We start from the raw sequence: 12,500 nt of genomic DNA, 5'->3' as shown, positions 1-12,500 counted from the left end.
AAAATTGTTCCAAAATGAAAGTTGAACCCACATCTTTTTTATCTGTGAATTCAATGTCGTTCGGCGAGTCTCAAATAAAATTTGGGCGTCTTACTGTAAAAAAATACACCATTAATGTAAAAAAGAAACTCTAAATAAACTATGTTCACATCCAGAATCAAGCCTGGTTCTCCTGCATGGGAGTCAGACATCTTACAAGGTGAGCTACACACCAGTAACATTCATAGCATGTGTAACATTTATATCCTTGATGACAGCTGAAACAACGTTCAAAGAACGGTTCGGAGTGAAAATGGCTGTTTTGTTGCTAATTAGCAGGAAATATCTAGAAGAAAGTTCTACAGAAAGTAGCTAAGGGTCCTCAGAAATGTAGCTAGCTTTGTCACTAGGCGTTAGGAACAGCGACAAAGTGGCACTGCCTCTCTCTCTGCTGCTAAAGCTACGGATAGCAAATGCTACGGGCGATGCCTGAGCGTGAACGCGCATGAAGCAGCCTGCTCGACCCGAGCATCTCTCTTTTTCTGTGGTTTTACAGAAAAACAGGCAATCACAGTAAAAATGCCAGGGCTCATTCTACAGGACCAGGGCATTGCAGGAGAACGTATGAAGAAGACATTTATTATTTCTATACATGTGTTGGCTGTCACACTTCCATAATGCCCCTTTAAGGAATTTAGTCATAAGTCTTTACATAAAATCAAAATGTTCTCCTTCAGGCAGTGAAGAACCGTGTTTTGCACACGTCACTCACGCACATCATACTAGCTAGCTGCTGTTGCTAGCATGGTAAATCAATGAATTGTGTTTACTATCGTGTTCCTAATTAAAACAGAAAATTGTGTTTACAGCTGCAGCTAAAGGTCTGAGCTACATGTCCGTGTCCTACACGTGTTTTTAATAGGGCTGGGACTTGATTAAAAAAAATTATTCTAATTAATTAGAGGCTTTCTAATTAATTAATCTAAATTTTAATCGTTCAGGAAAATGTGCTCTCAAAGCAAAACTTTTAATAAAAATTATGAGACAGAGAATCAAACATTAGACATGGTTATTACTGTAAACTAAAGCTTTTAATAAAAAATGCATTTTAATTATTCAAATGTCACTGTGTGATATGAAACAAAACCCAATTAAACTAAAATTTATAATTACAAATAGAAAACACCTGCAAAGGGTTCCTGAGCCTTTAAATAGTCTCTCTGTCTACTTGAATGACTGAAATAAATTTTACTTTGCACCAGATTCAAATTTTTCCAGTTTCACTTGTTTGTATAATTGGGAGTATTAGCATTTCTACTCATAATGCAGTAAAAACACATATATAAATAATAATCCTTCAAAATGACAGTAGAACAGGCACAAATATGATCTAGGACTTAATTGTACTAACTTTTAACACCAGAGCAGGCGTGGCATATTCTGAGAATGATCAGGAACACTAACTGGTTCCAGTTGGATGACTGGAGGATGATGGGAAGATAAAAGATCATGGCGAGGAAATAATGATCTGACGAACAGGTGAGCGGACCTTCCTTACATGGGAAGTCCTGATGTCACGTTTGTCTGACTACTTTCATAAACTACTGTTAGGGCACAGAATTATTCTGTCTGGTGCTTTCAGCGCTGCACAGATGTTACGTAAATGATAAAAATATAGCTTACCGCAACTTTTGTAAAGTTTCCGGTGCCACCGGGCAGCCGCAGCAGAGACGATCTCTGAAAAATGTCCGCGACACGGACTCCGTTGTTGTCTGGAAGTTGTTTTTCCAAGTTAAGAAAAGAGGCGGTGTGTTTCCTAAATCCTGCATCAGTCCAAGCAAGGCAACTTCTTTCTGTTTTTATTCCGTTTTAGTAGCCAGTAGCACTGTGCATTGTTGTGTGCGTCAGTGATATTCAGTCTACGAGGAAATCGTGCAATGACAAAGGTTCCGCCGTGCTTGAAATGCAAGCTGCGATTAAATGCGTTATTTTTTAATGCGTGATTTTTTTCTAATTAATTTATCAGAATTAACGCGTTAAAGTCCCAGCCCTAGTTTTTAACTAACAGGTTTGATCCAAAATAATAACCTACATCTATGAATCCATCTAGAACCGCACCGGTACTTCTGGACTCCAGCAGTCAAGTCCCGTTAGCACGACAGCCGCAGCGCTAACCGTGTTAGCTCCGGTAAAGAACAAGTCATTTGTGAAAGCTACGACACACACACACACACACACACACACACACACACACACACACACACACACACACACACACACACATACACACACACAATCTAAAAGATGATCCCAATTTTTCAACAATAGATCCTCCTATAGGACCGGTAGAACCTCCTATAGGACCGGTAGAACCTCCTATAGGGCCGGTAGAACCTCCTATAGGACCGGTAGAACCTCCTATAGGGCCGGTAGAACCTCCTATAGGGCCGGTAGAACCTCCTATAGGGCCGGTAGAACCTCCTATAGGACCGGTAGAACCTCCTATAGGACCGGTAGAACCTCCTATAGGACCGGTAGAATCTCCTATAGGGCCGGTAGAACCTCCTATAGGACCAGTAGAACCTCCTATAGGACCGGTAGAACCTCCTATAGGACCGGTAGAATCTCCTATAGGGCTGGTAGAACCTCCTATAGGGCCGGTAGAACCTCCTATAGGACCGGTAGAACCTCCTATAGGACCGGTAGAATCTCCTATAGGGCTGGTAGAACATCCTATAGGGCCGGTAGAACCTCCTATAGGACCAGTAGAACCTCCTATAGGACCGGTAGAATCTCCTATAGGGCTGGTAGAACCTCCTATAGGGCCGGTAGAACCTCCTATAGGACCGGTAGAACCTCCTATAGGACCGGTAGAATCTCCTATAGGGCTGGTAGAACCTCCTATAGGGCCGGTAGAACCTCCTATAGGACCGGTAGAACCTCCTATAGGACCGGTAGAATCTCCTATAGGGCTGGTAGAACCTCCTATAGGACCGGTAGAACCTCCTATAGGACCGGTAGAATCTCCTATAGGGCTGGTAGAACATCCTATAGGGCTGGTAGAACCTCCTATAGGGCCGGTAGAACCTCCTATAGGACCGGTAGAACCTCCTATAGGGCCGGTAGAACCTCCTATAGGACCGGTAGAACCTCCTATAGAGCCGGTAGAACCTCCTATAGGGCCGGTAGAACCTCCTATAGAGCCGGTAGAACCTCCTATAGGACCGGTAGAACCTCCTATAGGGCCGGTAGAACCTCCTATAGGACCGGTAGAACCTCCTATAGGACCGGTAGAACCTCCTATAGGACCGGTAGAACCTCCGTGTCATCCTGGATTACAAAACAACGAACCGAGCTAGCGAGATAGCATCAGGAAGATTTATTCTGGTAAGCAATCGGCTAAATATTTTCCGATGTTATATTAATAAATACACCCAGCGGTGAAGCTGGCAACACGTTCACTCGTCTGTAGATGACTGAATTGTTTTGGGACAACATGATGGAGCTAATCAGCTGAGAACTTAACTGAAAGCTACGGTGGAGCAGACATGAAATATTTAACAAACTTTAACAAACTGTACCGGTTTTGGTTCTGAAGACAACAGAATCGTCCCCGGTGTCCTAATCGGGCCGCGGGTTTTCTGAGTGAAACGGTCCAAAGCATGTCTGCACCTCCGGTTCTGATATCCAGCTGCAGGGCACGGAGTTCGGTTGAACGTCTCCGGTAATCCGTTCTGCTCGCCGTGTCCCAGAGAAAAACCAAATGTGAGCGACTAGCAGAGGCTTCAGAAGCTACATCTGACTGATGACACGTTGTTCTGCTATAACGCTAACGCACAATCACCGGAGTCAGGCGTTGTTTACTACAGCTGTTTCAGCAGAGCTCCATGTGAAACGTCACCAGCTGCCCAGGCCTTAGACCGGAAGTTAGCTTCTGTTTTTCCCGCGCCGGTCACAAATATCAGATTTTCTTTAAATTCCAGCCGTGAAAATCCAAAAACCTTTTTCATCTGAGGTTTTAATACTTCTTTACACACACTGTTCAGAGGAATTTTGCCTCTGGCCGATATCTTTAAGTGAGTCTGAGTGTGTGTCATTTAACAAGCTTCACTACTTTCATCTGAATATCTACTAAATGGGCTGAAACCCTTCAGTGAGTCTCCTTCTGATCTTGTTGCTGCTGTTTCACATCTGAGCTCATCGGTGGTTAGGGTTGTGTTTTCGTTCACAACACAAGCGCTGAGGGTTAGGGTTAACCCTGTGTGTGAAGGAGAAGAAGGAGGAGAAATCATGTCTATAGCGCCTCTCACGATAAAAATCACGAGGCGCTTCACAAAAACAAAACATGTAAAAATATAAAAAAGCATTTAGAAAATGGTTAATAATATATTCAAAATGAGCAAAAATAGACAATTGAGATTAAAAACGTAAAGAAAGAGAGAGAGTGAACAGGAAAGAGGGAAATCAGTGGATCCTGAGGAAGGTGGAATAGGTGGGGAGAGCAGAACAAAGAGAGGGTGGTGAAGAAGGTCATACAAAAGCCTGAACAGGTTAGTTTAAAGGAGACCACCGAGTCCACTGATCTCAGGCTCTGGGGGAGTAGGCTCAGTAGGCTTTGATCACTGGACCTCAGGGACCTGCTGGGGGTGTAGGGACTGAGAAGATCACCAATGTAAGATGGTGCTTGTCCATGTAAGGCCCTATAGACCAGAACCAGGATCTTGAAATGAACCCTGAAGTTGACTGGCAGCCAGTGAAGCTGGAGGAGAAGCGGGGTGATGTGGGTGTGTTTGGAGGACTTGGTCAGAAGCCGAGCACAGGCATTCTGAACCACCTGTAGACGGTTCAGGGAGGTTCTGCTCAGACACGTGAAAAGAGAGTTACAGTAGTCTAAGCGTGAGGAGATGAAGGTGTGGAGAACTGTCTCAAGTTCAGAGCGGGACAGAATGGGACTCAGCTTAGCAACGTTCCTGAGATGGAAGAAGGAAGAGCCAACAAGAGAACTGACATGAGAATCCAGGGTGAGAGCTGGGTCAAAGGTCACGCCAAGATTCCTGACAGAAGGTTTGGTGTGAGAAGCAAGCTGACCAAGAGAGTCTCTGACTTTGGGAACCAGCTTGTCTGGGGCACAGATGAGGATCTCAGTCTTATCTTCATTCAGCTGAAGAAAGCTCCCACCATCCAGGTTCTGATAGAGTCTAAGCAGGTGTGTAACAGCTGCAGCTTAGACATCTCATGGGGCTTAAAGGAGATGTACAGTTGGATGTCATCTGCATAAAGATGGTAGGAGATTCCTTTGAAGGAGCTCAGGATGTGCTGAAGAGGAAGCAGATAGAGGAGGAAGAGCAGAGGCCCCAGCACAGAACCTTGTGGGACACCATGGGTAAGAGAGGTGGTGGAGGACCTAAACTTGGAGACGGCCACAGAAAAGGAGCGCTCAGAGAGATAAGAGGAGAACCACTCCAGAGCAGACCCTGATAGGCCTACCCAGTCTCTCAGCCTCTCCAGTAGCAGGTGATGGTCAACAGTGTCAAAGGCTGCAGTCAGGTCCAGCAGGACCAGAACAGAACAGTCCCCTGCATCACTGTGAGTCAGAAGGTCATTAGAGACCCTAAGAAGAGCCGTTTCAGTAGAATGAGCTCTACGAAAACCTGACTGGAAGCTATCATAGATGTTATGTTCATCAAGAGCAGCTGTGAGTTGTTTAGCCACAACCTTTTCCAAGATCTTGGAGATGAACGGAGGGTTAGGGTCGCTGCAGCAAACGGCCCACTGAGACTAACGCCTGATGTCCTGGGGATGCAGTCAAACATCAAAGTGTTCACAATGATTTTTATCATTTGTAGGTCCTGTTTAGAGCAGAATGGTGTGACTTGTGTGAGGGTCGATCTGAGAGGAGAGGTTTTCTGCTGCTGGAGTCCAGCGTTTAAAAGAAATGATGAGATGTGTTTCTGGTGATTCTGATGGGATCAGAAGCCCTCGGTCGACTCTGTTCAGTAACGTCAGGTTTCTGCCTAAGCCTGGTGTGGAAGGGTCTAAGGTAGGAGTATTAATCCTCCTAGCCGTGTGACCCAGACGGTGAAACGCTGAAAGGCGAGGTCGTCATCAAGCAGCTAAATACATCCCATCATAGACATTAAACCACTGACATGTGAGCCGCAGCAAATACATATTCACATAATTATGAAGTTATAGATAAATCAGCAGTAGAAACCTTCTTCTTGCTTGTGAAGTGTGTGCATCTTGTCCCCCTGCAGTGTCTTCTGTCTTCACGGTACCAAACGTCAAGCTGCAGACGGAGAGCGGCGACAGCATTCACGTGTGCGCACGAAAGAACAGCCACGGCAAGGCCTCGTCTGGCAGCAAGCACTGACCCGGGACGGCATCCTGCACACAGCTGCATGACAGGTGTGTGGTCTTTACCATGCAGGAGGTGCACACACACACACACACACACACACACACACACACACACACACGTACACACACACACATACACACACACACACACACACACACACACACACGCACACACACACACACACACACACACACGTACACACACGCACATACACACGTACACACACACACACACACACACACACACACGCACACACACACACACACACACACACACACACACACGTACACACACACACACGCACATACACACGTACACACACACACGCGCACACACACACACACACACACACACACACACGTACACACACACACACGTACACACACACACACACACACGTACACACACACACGCACACACGTACACACACACACACACACACACACACACACACACGCACACACACACACACACGCACACACACACACGCACACACACACACGCGCACACACACACACACACACACACACACGTACACACACACACACGCACACACACGTACACACACACACACACACACACACACACACACGTACACACACACACACGCACACACACACGCACGCACGCACGCACACACACACACACACACGCACACACACACACGCACACACACACACGCGCACACGCACACACACGCACACACACACACACACACACACACACGTACACACACACACACGCACACACACACGCACGCACACACACACACACACACGCACACACACACGTACACACACACACACGCACATACACACGTACACACACACACGCGCACACACACACACACACACACACACACACACACACACACGTACACACACACACACACACACACACACGCACGTACACACACACACACACACACACACACACACACACACGCGCACACACACACACACACACACACACACACACACTCACACACACACACACACACACACACACGCACGTACACACACAAAGACACGCACGTAAACACACACACACACACACACACACACAGGTTACATTGTGGTTTCTTAGTAAATATTCTATGTGGTGAAAGATAAACTTTATTGTATTTATCCTAGTGGATCTATAATTAAACGGGTAAACTAGTAGTAGCACATCCAATGTCAAAGAGAGCAAAAAGTTATTATCAGGAGAGGGAGAATGTTTAAGTGGTTAGCAGCAGTGAATGTAGTCGAGTGTGGAAAGTGGTCAGTGTGTCCTCCAGCAGTCTAAGCCTATAGCAGCATAACTACAGAGATAACTCTGGATAACCTAGCCTTTTAGATGGAGGCATGTTGGAGGCAGGGCAAGGGAGAGCTGTCTTTACCGACTGTACACTCCAGTCTGGGGGTCACCGCCCCGATGACCACGAGCATCACGATGTCTTCACTCTCCGGGCTTTCTCAAGTTCTTCTTTGATCCGGAGGCTCTGATCTGGGTAAAGGACTATCTGTGTGTCAGAGTTTAACTTTACTTTGTCCTTGTGTGAGTGCAAATGGTGACGACCTCGTCATATCAACACGCTGAAACATGTTTCAATCACTGTAATCATAACATAACATTCATTTCACACTTCAGTCATTGAGCACAGATTAATGAAACATTTCATTATATTATAATTATTATAAGTAGCAATAAACAAACGTTTATTTAATGATTATTTAACTTATAAGTTGTAGAAGTTCATATTTAATTTAGGAAATCATTCTTTGATTTAACATCTAATCCGAGCTGCGAGTGTTCCTTATATGGAGGCATGAAGAGTCCTGTAGGACGATAAGATTCGTTATCACGTGTTCAGAGCTGCAGAGAGGCTCTGAGCTCCAGCTGATAGGATGAAGGCAGGCCATTTTAAAGGGAACACGTGCAGTCTCGTGTCTCCCTTTTGACCAGATGTTGACCAGATGTTGACCAGATGTTGACCAGATGTTGAACGGTCAAACTGTACCTAAACACTGATCATTGCTGGACGTTACATATATATATATATATATATATATATATATATATATATATATATATATGCGTGTGTGTGGGGGGGGGGGGTTGTAGGCATTACGTTACACTATGAAATAACCACTGAACAAGTCATGTTTGTTTAACAAAAACCTAAATGTTATGGAATTCATCTCAGAAATCAGAAATTGTCGAAGCTAAGTTCATCTGCCCCAATCCAGTCTGGTCTAGTCTATCAGCAGAACCTTGGTTCTGTTGTAGATCTGCTGATGTGTCTGGATCATGGTACTTGTTTCTGACCCAAGTTCATGGTGGACTCAGTGACTGACAGGGGCCCAAACCATCAGCCCTCCACCTCCATGCTGACGGCTGGAGCAGCTGTTAGGGCTTCTCTAAATATGCTGCAGTGCATTTTGGGTGGACATCTCTACGTAGGTCTTACTATTTCAGAGGTCTTGTGGTCCCATCAGATTCTTGACCGACCTGAGGTGTTCAGGTTTGTGTCAGCTGTTGGGTGGAGGTCTGTTCCTGATCAGCGAGGCTGCAGCAGGAGCAGGGCTTGAGGCAGTACTGTATTATTTATAGAAGGTGGAGGAGGCTGGCCGCTTCAGATGGAGCAGAGCAAAAGCAGCAACCCCCCCAAACCCCCGCGCTCTCCCAGTGGGCAGGCTTTGTGCTGGCTGGATGGCTGCCTTTGAGGAAACCCAGCAGCTATTGAGCGAAGAGTGAAGGCAGGGCCCGACCAGGTGGTGCTGAGACACTAGAGCACCACAATGTGTGTCAGCACCGCGACCAGAGAGGAGAAGAGGAGTGACAGAGGTGGGGGAAAGTGGGAGTGTTTGGTTTTAGCAGGAACAGAAGAAAGAGCGTTCCTGTGGTGGGAAAAGAGAAAACCAGAAAGAGACCGGAGTGGAGGTTAAATGGAGGCGGGACACGAGAGAGCAGAGGAACAAAGACAGAGACGGTTCTCTTTTACAGTAATACACCACACTGCTCCATGTTTATTCATGACTCTGCATTATTCACAAGATGAGCTGATGCAACCGGGCTGCTGGAGGAGGCAATGGTTCTCCATCCAACCAGCAGGTGACCCGACCACAGCAGCTCCATGTCTCCGGCTCAGGGGGCTGCAGCCAGACCCACCTGCTTTCCAAGGTGCTCATAACTGCATCATTACTGCTTTAGAGTATTCTCACATGGTCTGTTACCACTGCTGAAGTCGGGTAGCAGCGGCGGCCATCTTGGATTGGAAACCACTCAGACCTGGCAGCATCATTGGGAATCGTAGGATGTCCAAGGAGTGTCCCGCCATTCTCACCTGTGATTGGCTATTTCATGTAGTAGCAATTCGTCTGCAGGGTTTTTATATCTGCTGCCAGATCCTGAAGAAAATGTGAGTTTTGTGATGTAATAACCAGTTTGTCCTGTTTAGCAACAAACCAGTTTCAGTTCTTTCATAAAAGGACATGAAAAGCCTCAAATGTGAAAAAAATCTTGTTGCACTTATCTGACTGACTTCACATCTGTTGGGTTATCTTATTGGCTCTTGTGTCTTCACTAGTGGCTAGGTTAAGGCTGCTAAGGCTCTCTCATCATCTGGTCTAACGTGTATCATTTCATCAAAATATCATTTGAAGCTGATTATGATTTATTTTCACCAGTTAGGGTTAGGGTTAAATAAACAATCAATGATGAACAAGAGTCTGCTTCTAGACCTGCAGAAAAGGGACACACAACAATACATCAGGAGCAAGCTATCACCGCGTCAACCTGATGATGAAATATAAAATCAACATTGTTTAACTGAACAATCATGATAATAAAGCACAGTGCATTTAGTGGCAACCACAGCCTTAAGACATGTTGAAAGTGCCCAAGCCCATACTTATGAGAGCACCATGTGAGCACCTGTGTGTGTACACATGCTTGTTTATGTAAGGTTTCTCTATAGGAGCGTCCAACAGAGAGTGTGAGGGACCACAGATCTGCCCCCCAAAGATGCGTAGGAGACCGGGGGAGCTCCAAGTCCCAGAGATCCAGGCGCTGCCCCAGAACACAGGAACCCCAAGGAGACTGCAACCAGAAAGGCCCCCACCCCCCTCAAGAGGCACAGAGGATCACCCCGGGGGGCCACAACCAGCAGCCGGCAGAGTCCCGGGAGATATCAGCGGCAAGCCCACAGGGCCGTCTACAGCCTCCCACCCCCTAGCCGGCCGAGCCTGGGACCCAATGACCCGGGACCCAGGTTCGACCACCCCCGCTGGGGACCCAGCAGAGCCCAGGGACCCAGACCTCACCAGGTAGCCACCAGGATTGATCAGGCAGATGCCAAAAATCTTAAACCCCCTGACCCGGTTGCCACGAACACTCAGGCAGACCATGGCACCACACCCCACACCAGGTGTGGCAGGGGGAGGGGAGATGAAGATGTATATGATCAAAAGAAGTTCCAGGAGAGGGGAGGAGTCAAAGGCCCCACCTGACATATACAGTCATACACAAACACAGTCACACACTCCCTCCCTCATGCTCACACATGCACACACAACCAAAGACTTACAAAAGTGCACGCCGGACACCCACTCATGCTCCCCATACACACCCTATTCACTCTGGTCCCGGTACTGCTGCACATGGGGTACACCATCACCGGTTACCAGAGTTAGACCCTTTCTGCTGGGGTGCTGATGAGCAGGCTCCCCCGCCCAACGCTGAGCACAGCAACCCACCACCCCAGACCCCAACCAGACGGCCAGATCTCCCTCCTAGCCTCCAGCCCCAGGAAGCCAAGCAACAACAGAGGTGTGCTAAGACCCCTAGTCTCCCTCCACCTGCTCCAATATGGTGTTAGTGAGTGTTGATGAGGTGTATTCCATGGCTGTGGTGAGCGGGCAGTGCGGGCATTGTCTGGCCTATGCCAGCTGATGCCACCGCACCACCCCACTTGCACCCACAGCCCTCGGTGTCTAAGTACAGTTTAAAATTGGAAGTGGGCACCGGCACTCAGGAGGAGGCTGAGAAATCCCCCTGCCAAATGCCGTTGAATGTGCTCACTCCCAAGGCCCTAAGTGTGTGTTTGTGTGGAATGTCATCAGTGGAAGTGTATAAGGTGCAAATAAAATTGGGGGGGTGGGGGGGGGGGGGTGCAGGTTGCCACAGGAATACGGAAATGGGGTCCACCCCCCAAGGTCCTATGTGTATGCTTGTGTGATGATGTGAGGGAGCAGGAGGAGAGAAATGTGTGGGGATGGGGAGGAATGGCTGGTTGGGCTTAGCCCTCCAGGGAGCCAGCTCCCCTACTGGCCCCAATAGGCACCTCTGTTGCCAAAATGCCACCCAGGGCATGGAGACCCCAGCCCATCCTGCCAGGGCCCAAAGCAGCCGTTTGTAAGTCAGCATTTTCTCACAAAACTCCCAAATAGCTGCTCTGCTGCTGGCCGGAGGACAGTCTGCTCTTAGCGAGGGAAGACGGTTTGCTGCTACAGGAAACAGCCAATCAAAGGAGAGAAAGGCGGGACCTTCCTTGGACATATGACTCCGTAAAGGACGTGACCTGGCAGCACGCCTCTCTCTGCAGGTTGTCACGTTTCAGGAAACATCTGTAGAATCAGATCATTGCTGGAGCGCTGGACTTGCTGAGGACAGCTACTCTGGTTTTACTTTGTTCTGTGGTTCTGCGGGTCACCTGGCTGTTCTTCACATAAGTCAGCAGCCCTTGTAGAGGCAGGACGGCCCTGAAACATCACGGTGTTGCTCTGAAGATAAGAGCCTCACACACACCAGCCTAAGGAATCATAGTGACGGTTATTTCATTGTTTTAGAGAACAGATGAAACGTGGAAAATCCTCTCAGCGTTGCTGGTCTTGAAAGCAGAAGCTCCATCCGTCCCCTGGTGTGTCTCTGTGCTGATGTCCTGATCTGAAGGTGGACTTGAAGAACGGAGCACCTTCTCTGCAGTCAGCTGGTCGTGTTTCCTCCTGTCTGCAACGGAGCTTTACTTTCTCCTAACCGCCCATCGCCTCCTGCTGCACAAGCAGCCTCTGGGTTCAGTAGCTCAGGAGTAGAGCGGGTTGTCCAGTGGTCAGAGGGTTGTCGGATCGATCCCAGCAGAGAATGCTGCCGTTGTGTCCTTGGGCAAGACATTTAACCC

General features: G+C 47.6%; 1 protein-coding gene across 7 annotated transcripts in view; it reads left to right on the top strand.

Annotated features, from left to right (window-relative positions):
* The window catches only part of cdk14 (cyclin dependent kinase 14), a 146,455-nt gene that overhangs the window by 113,005 nt on the left and 20,950 nt on the right, over positions 1-12,500 (top strand). For all 7 annotated transcript variants that reach the window (XM_070551260.1, XM_070551258.1, XM_070551259.1 and 4 more), the window contains one exon: positions 6,237-6,387. In XM_070551260.1, coding sequence (XP_070407361.1) covers positions 6,237-6,352 — 116 coding nt within the window. In that variant the 3' untranslated portion in view covers positions 6,353-6,387. The remainder of the gene's footprint in view (positions 1-6,236; positions 6,388-12,500) is intronic.

The sequence above is a fragment of the Nothobranchius furzeri genome, chromosome 5, assembly GCF_043380555.1.
Source record: "Nothobranchius furzeri strain GRZ-AD chromosome 5, NfurGRZ-RIMD1, whole genome shotgun sequence".
Taxonomy (NCBI): domain Eukaryota; kingdom Metazoa; phylum Chordata; class Actinopteri; order Cyprinodontiformes; family Nothobranchiidae; genus Nothobranchius; species Nothobranchius furzeri.
Note: the sequence above shows the minus strand (reverse complement) of the source record. Positions and strands in the feature narration are given on the sequence as shown.